The sequence below is a fragment of the Colius striatus genome, chromosome 6 (genome assembly GCF_028858725.1).
Source record: "Colius striatus isolate bColStr4 chromosome 6, bColStr4.1.hap1, whole genome shotgun sequence".
Taxonomy (NCBI): Eukaryota; Metazoa; Chordata; class Aves; order Coliiformes; family Coliidae; genus Colius; species Colius striatus.
Window position 1 is genome coordinate 37030123 of NC_084764.1, and position 12969 is coordinate 37043091.

The 12969-nt window shown below is 44.8% G+C and overlaps 1 protein-coding gene across 3 annotated transcripts in view; it reads right to left on the reverse strand.

Moving 5' to 3' along the window:
- Nucleotides 1–12969, reverse strand: part of SLC35F4 (solute carrier family 35 member F4) — a 125465-nt gene that overhangs the window by 4931 nt on the left and 107565 nt on the right. For all 3 annotated transcript variants that reach the window (XM_061998413.1, XM_061998412.1, XM_061998414.1), the window contains exon 4: nt 7711–7930. In XM_061998413.1, the coding sequence (XP_061854397.1) occupies nt 7711–7930 (220 nt within the window). The remainder of the gene's footprint in view (nt 1–7710; nt 7931–12969) is intronic.

Consider the following 12969-nt stretch of genomic DNA (forward strand, 5'->3'; position numbering starts at 1 on the left):
TTAAATTGGGACAATGATGTACAGTTGGGGGAGATGCAAAACACAATGAAAGTATGCAGTGATAGTGATATAGCTCTATAGCACTGCAAATTCTCCTGGGACCTACTGACAGAAATCCACCTTTAAGTATTTTACAAGCTAAACAGCCCCTTTGGAGATACGACTCCAAGATCAAGACATTTTAGGACATTATGCTCTACTATACAACAAGAGCATTATTTAGGAATGCCACCAGTTTGACGTGAAATTTAGATGGCCAGACTTCCCAGACTTCATTCCAGAATGAATCCTGTATTGTGGAATACCAGCATACACTGGAGTTCTTCCAGGCTGCTCCAGCTGTGTATGCTGTTTCCTAACACCCTTGACAGGGCAGACATGACAATGTTTCTTTATGAAGCCTTTACCTTTGTGCTTAGGGGTTTTTTGGCCTTATTTGAAAATCCTAGACAGAGTTTCAAAGACAAAGAACAGACAGCATTAACTATACCTTACCTGAAATGCTGGGCCTAGACTCCAAGGACCTGCAGGAAATGGTAGGGATCCCAGCATATTTTATTCTTTGAAAAAAAAAACCCCAAAAATGCCTTCTCTACCTGATTGCCCTCAGCAGGTAGATATGGAGTCTGAAATCCAAAGACACTGAAAAACTAGCTTCCATGGACTGCAGAGGAAAACACGTTTCCTCCGACCTGTGGAAAATCACAGCTCCACTTCTGAAAGATGAGGGGTTTTACAGAGATTGTGTTTTTTTAAAGAACAGTGTTACATTAAGCATTTTATAACAAGGCTGTCCATGTACTGGAGCTGAGTGCAGAGCAGATGACGTGCAAGTGCAGATATCCAAAGCTGGTTGTTACAGAATCAGCAGCAACATCTAAGGTTCAGATCCTGGTTTCTATTCCCAGATATCCACAGAATCACAAAACTCCCCAGTGACAAGCAAGGCAAGCTCTCCCTGTTCATTCAAAGGAGAAAACTCAGGTGAGTCACCTCAACAGTGCTGACCTCTCTGCACACGGCCACACAGGGCTTGTGACCTTCTTGCTCCAGCAGCTCTGGTACAACTCCTGAGCCAATGCCAACGTGAGATGGACACTTGCTTCGTGGAAAAACTCATTAAACTTCATTTCAGAGATATCCACTACTAGATCAATCCAAGATTCATGTTCTTCACACCACAGATTCTAAAGGCATCGTGATCAAATCACGTGCCCTTTTGCAGAGAAGCCTGACTCTCTGATCTCATCTAGTTTTCCCAAGAGGCCCAGAAAGCCTTTTGATGTTCCCACCAAGCAGATGTGAACCAAACGGAAGCAATAAGCATGAAAATCCCTCAAACCAATGCCAACAGAGCCAGTCGGTGGAGCAAAACCTTGTTTCGAGGAGCAAACACCTGGCTCAATTAAAGGTGTCCACACATGGGGCAGAATAGAGAAGCCGCACCCAGGGTGGAGCCAATGTCTGAGACTTCAGTTAAAAATGTTGGTGCTCCTAAATCCCAGAGGTATCTAGGCCAACATCTTCACTGGGGAACTCATCTCTTGGGTCCAAGTTTAAGTACTTCCCTCTCTCAATTAGCCCTACACTACCAGTACCTGAGGCACAGAGCTACCTACCTCACATTGCCATCACAGTGCTGGAGGCAGAGTCACAGACCATGCTGTGTGCCTATATCCCACCTTTTATCTAAACTATCCAAGCTCCATTTCAGCAAAGCTGCCTTGCTGTCATCTAAACCCTAAGATACTGTTGATAGCTCCAAATTCACCATGAAATGACACTTGAAATACAGGTCCCTCACCCTAATGACAAAGGGCTGGAGTCACATAAATGCTCGTGGTCTTTCAGGTGTAATGCAATGGTCTGATGAGATCTGGAAGGGCTTTATCAAGAGAGGAGCTGATGGTGTCACTCCTGCCTTCCCAGAATAACACATCCCAGCAGTCAGGCCATCCTGGGAGGAGGGCTTGAGTGCCTTTATCTAGAGGAGGGAAACAGATCTGACGTCTCAGGGCTCTCACTGGTGAGCTGCTGAGGAAGGGGGAACACTTTGCACTTTTTGGTGCCTAAACAGGAATCTGGCCTTCACTGCTTAAGTGACTTGGGGTGCTAGAAGACATCACCCTGCATTGTTCACCCTGCTCATAAGCCAAGGCACATCTGGCACAGGATGCACATACGGTTGCCCAAGCTGTAGCAGTGCTTATTTTGACCCCTCAGCTTCCATCTATACAAGGACCTGTGAGCAAAACTGTTAAATTCTTTGGGAGAAAGAGTTTCAGTCCTGTTCAGTGGGAATGATCCCTACAGAGCTTCTCTCTCCTTTTGGTTTAGTGAGTACTTTGTTGGTAATATAATCCTTCAATACTGCTGTTCTCCTTACCACTTGTCCTAAGATACAAACACCACAAAAGTCCAGCCTTGAAGAAGCAAAGAATTGCAGCCAGGACCTCTCAGACATCAGTGTGGCATCCAGAAGTCCCTCCTCGCCCTGCTACACTGCCTGGCTGCTTTCATCTCAGGCTGCACTATACATCTTGTCTCGCACATTAATCTAGATGTAGCATTTCAGCTGTCAGGTGGAATATTTCAGATGTAACATTTCAAGCAATGTGTGTCTCCCACAAGGCAAAACAGAAAAGTCCAATGTAGTTATCCCCTCCTTCCAAGGGAAAAGATTGCCACCTAACTTTTAGTGCACTCATCACTCAGACCCAACAAGTGACTCCTCTCCTTGGATTTGTGAGTAGATCCATCACCCCCAACAGGAGACTCATTCTATTGGGAAAAACACCTTCCCAGTCTGACTACACCAAATTTAGAGAGTCCGTTTCCTAACTTATCAAATATTTGGAAAGCCAAGCAACTTTTTCTTTCCTGAAACAACTAAAATGATAGACACATATGAAGCTCTGTCTGATAGGACATCAGATACATAAGGCTTGACACTGGAAAAGAGCAAGAACATTATTAAGTTTGGTGTTCAAAACTCTTCCTGCAATACACCACTCCACTAGCACAGTTGTCCTCTGCATAGTAATTGTCATGTGTTTGCTTTGGAAACCTGAGAGCACATCCTGCAGGCTTCTGAAAGCTGACAGTGAAGCAAAGCTGGTCATTGTAGTTGACAGCTCATTAAACAAGGCTTTTAATTAATGGAAGAGGGCAGTAACTTTCTTCTGGAGCCTCCTAGGTAAGGAATGAAATTAGCCTGCTGCTTTTTTTTTTCCCTATTTTTTCTCTTCTCTTGAAAGACAGCAAGGCCAACCAACACTTTACTCAGCAACACTTTTTTTGCCTATGGTGCACAGCAAAAACATTAAATGCTGTAGTAAAGAACCTGCCTCCAGGCTAGAGTCAAGATTTCCAGGGCGAAAAATGTCCCCAGACCACTCTGTAACTAACTAATAACACCTTTCCTACGAGGAAAGGCTGCAAGAACTGGGGCTGATTAGTCTAGAAAAGAGGAGACTGGGGAAGATCTTTTTAACATTTACTGATAGCTAAATGGTGGATGTCACAACGTTGGAGCATCCTTTTTTTTTCTCTATTGTAGCTAGCAACAGGACAAGGGGTGATGGAATGAAGCTGGAGCACAAAAAGTTCCACTTAAACATAAGACAAAACTATTTCACTGTTCAGGTGACGGAGCCCTGGCACAGGCTGCCCAGAGGAGTTGTGGAGGCTCCTTCCTTGGAGGTCTTCCAGACCCACCTGGACATGTTCTTTGGGACCTGGTCTAGGTTGACCTGCTTCTGCAGGGGGTTGGATTAGATGATCTCTAAGGTCCCTTCCAATCCTACCATTCTATGATTAATTCAACTTCACAGAAGAAACACAACCAAGGACTCAAACATGCAAACATTTAAGCACATGGCTAAATCTAAGCCACACAAGCCATCAAAACTAATCAAACACTTGGAATCTTTTAAATATTTGTGCTAGCTCTGAGACAAAGCTGTCTGGACTTCCAGAAGTCCCAGTGTAACAAAGAGTAATTTCTGAGATATTGGAAGTGTCCAAGCAAATATTTCAGTGCTGACAGCGGTTGTACTATGGTTCCTTGTGCAGGGCAGTAGGAGCTTTGGGCAGAGAGGAACCTCATGAGGTTCAACAAGGACAAGTGCAGAGACCTGCATCTGGGGAGGAACAACCCCACACACCAGTACTGGCTGGAGATTGACCTGCTGGAGAGCAGCTCTGCAGAGAGAGACCTGGGAGTCCTGGTTGATAATAAACTTAACATGAGCCAGCAATGTGCCCTCCTGGCCAAGAAGGCCAATGGCATCCTGGGGGCATCAAGAAGTGTGGGCAGCAGGTCAAGGGAGGTTCTGCTCCCCCTCTACTCTGCCCTGGTGAGGCCTCATCTGGAGTCCTGTGTCCAGTTCTGGGTTCCTCAGCTCAAGAGGGACAGGGAACTACTGGAGAGAGTCCAGTGCAGGGCCACCAAGATGATCAGGGGAATGGAACATCTTTCATATGAGGAAAGGCTGCGGGAACTGGGGCTGTTTAGTCTGGAGGAGACTGAGGGGGGATCTTATTAATATTTACAAATATCTAAATGGTGGGTGTCAGAAGGTTGGGACATCTCTTTTTTCGATGGTATCTAGCAACAGGACAAGGGGTAATGGGATGAAGCTGGAACACAAAAAGTTCCATTTAAATATAAGACAAAACTATTTCACTGTGAGGGTGAGGGAGCCCTGGCACAGGCTGCCCAGGGAGGGTGTGGAATCTCTTTCCTTGGAGGTCTTTAAGACATGCCTGGACACGTTCCTGTGTGACCTGATCTAGGTGGGACCTGCTTCTGCTTGGGGGTTGGACTGGATGATCTCTAAAGGTCCCTTCCAACTCCTACCATTCTATGACACTTCAAGGTACCTGAGGTCTACATAGTCATTGCTGTGTATGTCTTTCTCATATACATAAACACTCTTTGTCCAGCTGGTGGTTTTCTTTCTCAGGCTGGGTGAAAGCTCCTTCCCACACTACAGCATCACTGCTGAGGGCACGTGGCACTCACTGGAGAACACACACTCTGGGTAGCTCAAATGCAGCCAGGGCAGCCAAAGCCTTTATGTGCAGCCCTTCTGCAGCTAGTCAACACTTCCACACGCAAGATTATGCAGTGCCATAAAGTGGCCATCAGGACAGGTTTGTCTTTAGACAGCCCACCTGCCAATCCAGCCCTGCTGCCTTCCAGGGTGTGCGGTAGCGGTGTACCAGGGGATAGGAGAGCTACCCCACTGGCAGCTGGCCATGCAGCTCCCACCTGCACATGGGTGTCTGTGGGCAGTCTGGAGACTGTCTGCAGCAACAGCAGGCAGGCAGGGAGCTGGCGATGCTGGAGATCAGCTGCAGAGCCTCTGAGAGCCTTGACAGCTGCTGGTTGTCCAGCCCAGGCAGATGAAAGGTGTCTCAGGCACTGGCTGCATCCCCACTGCCGATGAGCCGCAGACATGCCCGACGGCTCTGAGGCTCTGAAAGCGTGGCTGCGGCTCTGAGGCTCTGAAAGCGTGGCTGCGAGACCAGCTCCTTTGAAAAACCTGGCTCTGCTCCTGGGCATTGAGTGCTTTTGCAAAAACACTGGCTCAGACTATGTGACTAAGCCCTTATTTCTTTTTGCCTCCTTACTGTGCAAATAACCGAATTACCTCACTCTCTGAGAGGCTGGAGAGTGAAAGCAGCACAGGCATTCAAAGCACAAAAGGCTGGGTTTGTGCTGCTTTGTTGTATTTTCATTCCCAAACACTCTCCTAAATGGTTATTAACATCATTGTTACTCTGGCAGGAGGGCTGCTGGAAAATGCTGCTAATTACCTTTCCAGCAATGTGCATCTAGCATCTGCCAGGAAACAGCAAAACTCTTTCTCTTTTTTAATGTGCAGAATTTGCTGCTTATTTTTTTTTCTGCCAAGTTTTTCTTGTGCAAACCTCACAGCGTTTAGAGTATTAACACAGTATTTATAGCAGTGTCTTTTTCAGCCAGTGAAAAGTAACTAATAACTAGAAATAGCTTTAGTATTTTTCATCTAGGTTTCTTTAAGAGCGTGGGCTAAGAAAATACAGGAGCTACGCTTGCTCTTCTAGAAAGAGGTTGCTTTGAGACAAAAATTAGCTTAAAGGGTACAAACTGTCCTATTTTTTTTTTTAGCTAGAACCTGAGATGCTCAAGGGACAGAGGAGGGAAGCTACTGCTCCTGTTAATTTCTGAAGAGAAGAACTGAGGATTTCAAACCGTGCTTATTCTTTGAGTTAGTCATCAGCACGCTGAGAGTAGGTCATGTTCACTTGATGCTTCTGTATTTTGTGTATCAAATAGATATACAGATGACTGGCTTTAGCACTGCAAGATGAAATGTCAATTGTCCTTATTTTCAAGGGCACTATGGCTGAGGTCTGTGAAAGACAGGTTCACCTCCTCGACTTTGCCTGATCTGGACAAACCCTCCAATGAGCCAGCCCAACCAAACCCTTGTGGCAGATCCCTCCCCAAGAGCTCATTCATGTGATGGCATGCATGTCTGGAGGTGCTCATAGTAATGGCCTCGGGCCATTACTAACTGCCCAGCTAGCCCTGTCTCACCAGGAAATTAGGTGAAGTGTTTTACTTCAAACATTTTCCTCTTCTGTTCCCAAACCACAAGCACTGTGCTCTGCTCAGGATGCTGGTGGCTGTTCCACGAGCTACATCTACTAGATCAGCTCAGATAGGTCATCATCAGGAAATATTTTCATTTCTGAACCCTTCCATCTCACTATGAACCAAAAAAGCTGCTGCACTCCTTTTTAAAATCAAACCAACCCAGATGAGTGATTTGTCACACTTTCTGTGGAACTTAAGTCTGATTGCTCCTGGCCCTTTTGGTCACAGGCATCACACCTGGCCTCAAACAGTCCCTAATGAAGATGAAAGCTCTTGATATTCCATCGGGATTGTACTCAACACAACCATTAGTCCTTGAGCCATTTCACTGGTGGAACCTGCATCAGCAGAAATGGCAGGAAGCGTGGTTACTCCTTAGCCAAGGTATAAAGCTAATAGTTTAAATTGCTGCATATTAAGAGATTTGCATATGTAAAATCACAGAAAACATGCTTGCTTTTCCCCAGGTTCAATTGCATATCATTTTGCTCATTGTTTGTTTCCTTTTTGCAGAGTCCGTATTACTTCCAGTGAGCCCTACAACACTTTAGGGCAAAATATACCTTCACACAAAGCACACTGTTTCTTTTAAACCCAATTGGCACATGTATATGTGTGTGCAAGAGTGCAAAAAGTAATAGGGTGGCATACAAAAAATACATTGCACACTGACAACAGCTGTCGACCCAAACAAAGAATGAAATTGCTTCGGTTAGAACCTAAGCATTCATCACTGCATTTCAAAGAAATGTAACTGGCTGCGCTTCGGCACTGTAACCCAAGACAAACAGGTTTAGGTGAAACTGGAGGCCTCCTGTTTTAATTCATTGAATTACATTTGGAGGTAATAGCTTCTTGAAATTCCCCCATCGAATCACCTCTGGGGCCTGGGATCTCTAACTGATCTTCAGGCTTAGGTTTGCATCATAAAATTAACTGAGAAATGGTTTCAGGGTGTACTTATATACCATAATGCAGCAGTACGACAGCAGTACAATAGCATATGGATTTAAGGGCGATTATGAAAACAGAAGAGAGATGAAAATCAGGCATGTCATTACCCTTGCTCCCATGAACCTGTCTTTCAGCACAATCCAAGAAAGCAAGAAGACAAAAGCTTTGTTACAACAGAACAGGGCAGAGACATCCGTGGCTGTCAGCTTCTTTAAAGCCAGTAAATACAGGTAGTTAGTCAAAGTCCACAGAATAGAAAAGGGAGCAGTCCTTTTAAGAAAGAGTTTCAGCGTCAGACCATCTTCACCAAAAATCCGACTGCATTCCCTATGAAAAGAAAAGAGTTTAAAACTCAGCCAGGATTTTCCTTAGCATTCACTCCAGCACAACAAACATTCGTTAGCTCTTTATCACATTCAATTAAGTGCTTTACCAAACTGCCTCACACACCCAATAAACAAAATTTATTGTATACTTCACATAGAGAAAACAACCTACAATCTTCTTAAAACAGCAATTTGGCAAATAGAGATGAAGTAACTTACCTGGAGTAACCACACTCTACACAACAATAATCCCAGGGACTCTCAGAAATGAAGGTTATCCATAACATACTGACAGTTCTCAGACTCTGCCTTCAAGGCCATGAACAAAGAGATTATAATTGCATTTTTTGTCTCTGTAGCTTGACAATATTTTTCTTGCTTTGCTCCAAAACCTGTTTTTATTCTTATTGAAATATATTCCCATGTATAGCCAAGTAAGCTTTGCCTAAAGATACTCAAGAATACTGCCAGACATCACCACAGTGGGAAAGTGAGCCACCAGCCAGTGGGACGAAGTCAAACAAGAGTGTAAGAAAAGGAAGTAAAGGGGAGGGAAGGGTATTTAACAGCTTTATTTTATTAATATATATTGAAAAGTTGTGTTTGCTTAGAGGTATTTCCTTGGGGATCAAATTGCAAACAAAATCTCCAGCTTCTTAAACAGTGTGTCATACATCCTTTAAGTGAGCTGTTTGCTTCTCAGGATTTCACAAAAGGGAAGAGTCAGCTCAGAAGACACCGCTTTTGGGGACATCACTCCTGTGCAACATGGTACCTGTGTGGGCTAAGGGTAGACCAAGTACTCAGGCATGCAGCTTGATTAAAGGCACATCAGTGTACCTCTCCTGAAACATCTCTACTTTTCCCAAACTGGGAAGGATGGGTTTTAGCAACTACACTGCACTCTTGGTTAAAGATATTCTTTCCTCGACATGGCAGGCTGACACGTCTATTTAAAACATGAGAGGTCCCACAAGCAAATGCCTCTTACAACCAAAACACTCATGGAGTGAACCAAGGTACCATCAATCTGCAACACATCCTCACAAGCCAACATTAAGGGACTCATCTAAACATCATGAGGCCTCTGGGCCCCAAAGTATTCCCAGCTAAATATGGCTGTGATTGGAAGGTTGCTAAAAAGTTTGTAGAACTAATTGGCAACTTCAAAGATTGCACTGCAATGTGAAGTCAAAAACAGTTGGGGGGGAGGGGGGGAGGTGTGGTGGTGCAATAATTATTGTCATTTGGCTTTGCCTTTAAAGACAGAATGGTTTTCAGGTCTCCTAAACCATTTTTAGCAGCTCTGGGGAAGTCTGCTGTTAAAAGTATTGCAGTTACTTACTATTAAGAATGGAAACCATCACTCTCATTCTGAGTAAAGTAGGATAATAACATCTGTGAATTACATGTGGTCAGATTCTAAATGATTCTATGATTATACTTAACAACCATTAATTCCCTGACGCCACTAAAATGACCCAGGGTACAAAGCAGTCATTTCTGGAAATAACAAATTCCTCTCAAACTCTGGGCCAGGGAGTCCAACAAGTTAACACTCAGGCAGGCGGATCTGCTAATTACCTCCTTTACTCTAGATGACCTTGATATTCTCAGAAGTCAGCTCATTCTCCAAAGATCAGAACAGAAACATTACACGTAGAAAGAGAAGAGCTAGTGGTGTCTATCTTTTCTATGAGATGAAAAGCAAATACTGAGTGAAGCAAATGACATTTAAGCTTGACTGTAGGCTTTTATACCACTAATTTTAACAGGTGTTAAAGTTTCCTTGTGTGAGGGACTCACAGACCTGAATGCTCGTTGACAGCCCATCACATTTGAAAGATGTTTTTCTCCCATTGAGACTTTGGTGGATGCAGAGGGTGATTCTGAGGTCAGACTACACCTCACTTCAAGACAACTGGCCTCTGACCTAGATGCAGCATGGCTGTGTCACCATTCCATGACACGAGCACCAGGATGCCTCCTCCCCCAGCAAGAACAGATCTGCATTGCAAACTCCAGACCTGTATGCTCTCTCCAACCCGGTGGGAATGCTACCATCAGATTGGATCATTACATGGCTGTAAAACCCATCAGTCTCAGAAGATGTCAGCATCTGTCTTAGAGGAAACAAGTTTGCGCTGTGTTACAAGAGAGAAAGATGCTTGGGCTACTTACAGTAATGTGGTGCAGTGAGGTAACTCAGTGCTATGCTGACAGCATACAAAGGCAACAGCAAAACCATCCAAAGCACATCACTCTGGTGGAATCTGCACAGCAGTAGGAAAAGCTCTTCTGCAAATGTGCCATGGGAAATGATACCCCTGTCATCCATCCTGGCACCCCACTGCCAGGGAGATGCTGGGAATAAGCCCAGTGCTTCTGTTCCACCATCCACAGGGAGGGTCCATGGCTTCCAAACCCAAAAGTGGGGGAATATGTCAGAATGGGTCAGGTTTTGTTGTCCTGCACATCTCTGGGGTGTCGGCACACAGACAAACTCAGGGTAGTCAAGAGAATGGAGTCTGAAGTGCCCTGAGTGTGAATCCTCCAAAGGAGGACGACTCAGGCACTACGATACTACTCAGGGTTGGACTCTGGGCTGGGCAACTATTTGGGCAAGGCAGTTGTGGCAAGACTGTAAATGTCACTTATCTCCGAGTTCCCAGAAGCAGTGGGAAGGATGAACACAGACTCACAGCTAGGAAAAGCAATCTGGAAACACTTCACAGGCCCCAGGCAAAAGACTGTTTAGCAGATGGAAGAGCCTCTATCCTGCACAGCAGTGTACAATGACCACACAGAACAGAGGCCAGTAGTTCCTCACCTTTCAATTAAAAATAAACAGTAAAGACTTGTGGCAGAGTCGTGTTGAGCAAGACAAGAGACCTGATACCTCTGTGCCTAGGACAACTCCATGAATAATGCTCAGAGAATGAGGAGATAGGAAGAATATTTTATTTTCCCAGCCATGGCTACAGTAGATTGCCTCAGGCTCTGTGAGGGCTGGCTGCACAGTGGTTAACTCAGCCTCTTTGGCATGCAACTAAAATTAAACTTCCAGGAGTCATCAGATGTGACAGTGATTAAAAACCTGGGCTCAGGAGAGAGGGCTCTGTGAATTCCTCCCCGTACAGATAACAGCTGTAGGCTGGTGACTTAAAGGCAGAGACATATCTAAGGGCAGCTGACCCTGAAACTGTGACACAAACTATTTCCAAATGCACTAGAAGTCTATTTAAAACCTGCCCTCTAACATAAATAGCTCTTTTTATTTGCAAGTAGCCCTCAGCCTGCAGCCCTGGGCAGTGTGCCATGCTCTCAGGAATTACAGCACCTCAGGCAGTCGCGTAGCTTTGCCACTGGCACTCACTAAATAGCTTGTGTTGCCTGTTAGTTATTCTGATGCCAGCCCCTGCAGAAGAATGGGTTTATTCACCCCTGAAGCACAGCAGCCTCTGGAATGTAAGCAGCAGCTGGTTTTAAAACAGCTTACAGAAAAAAGCACAGCTAACAGTCGCTACCCAGGGTAATGTGAATACAGTGAATGTAATTACATCACCCAGATTAAAAAGCGGCAAAGCCACCAGTGACATTACGGTAGCAAGAAGCACTGTGGGACCTTTTGTGAGTACAAGTTGTTACCATGACATTTGGCCTTTCTATCTAAGTGATGGAATCTGCTGCAATACAGTATCTTCCAGCTCCATTTCACGAGTCAGACATCAAACAGTGATGGTGGTTAAGCAACTGGTGACTTGTTTTCCAGAACTTACCGAGACTGAACATTAAAAAGGAGCCCAGCCAGCTGTATTTCACAGAATCTCAAGGGCTGGAAGGGACCTCGAAAGATCCCAAGAGCTGGAGCAAAAAGAAAAGGAGTTGTGCATGAACCTCTCACACAATCGGTGTCTAGCTTGGGAGCAGCACCACAGGAATGCTGTCTCCCAACAGGAATGGTCTAAGGGAAGCCCTGGTTTCACACTGCTGGTTTTCCTCCCTACTGTTGAGCCATTCGGGGTTGGAGCAGTTTCAGATAACGGAGATCCTCATCCCTTCTCTGAAAAGCCCTTCACAGTGAAGATCTAGATTTACAGTCCTGTTCCGTAAGTGGCTGATGAAGCTGGACTGAGCTACTGCTGCAGCGTAGATGGAGAGATTTATGTAGGTGACAAACTTGCAGATGACAGATGGCAGTAAATATCAGCTACTTATGCCTCTGTTTTCAAGTGATGCTTACATCTTGTTATCCTTCTTGCTAGAAAACCAACTCTTCTCAAGATGTTCATATTTATTAAACCTGCACCTACCAATGCTCTTCCTAGGCAGTGCCTCAAGGCTGCATAGTGCCTGTGGGACTAACCTCAGCTATTGCAACGTGGATATATTCTGACAGAAAACTGCTGGATGTCACAGTGTGTGTCCTTGAGAAGCCAAGATGGTGGATTAGGAAGCAAAATTTATTGACACTGAAAATATCACCCATCTGTTCCAAATCTATTAGGATCCTATATCAAGCCTGTGGAGTGTCTTCTGCTGTGGTAAATACTGTCAGGGTTAGATTTCCTATTGCTGAGCTTAGTGAGCTTCAGATCATTTTATCCACCACTAACGCAGGGAGTGTCAAGCTCTTTATGTGTGCCATACCTTTTACTTACAATACTGAGGGGATACCAAGAGCTGTGTCTTCTGCCTCAAGACAACCAAAATACTTTACTGCAATACAGCAGGGAATAGCCACGAGTTAGTTCCCAAGACCACAAAATTTCATCTCTAACGTGAAGTGTGAAAGGTAAAAAATACACAATTGACAATCTCCAATATTATAAACCTCCCAGAAAGCCAATCTCACCCTTCAAAGTGGGATTTGTTGAAGTAAGAGTGGCTCTGTACAGCTTTTCCAGCCTAGGGCAGCACTCTGCGACTCACTCGCGTGATCACTGATCTCTGCCAAGATATCACAGACACTGTTTCTTTTGATCCACCAGGAGTATCTGCTGGACAAAATGTCATGTCTCTTTAAAGCATCTATTGAGC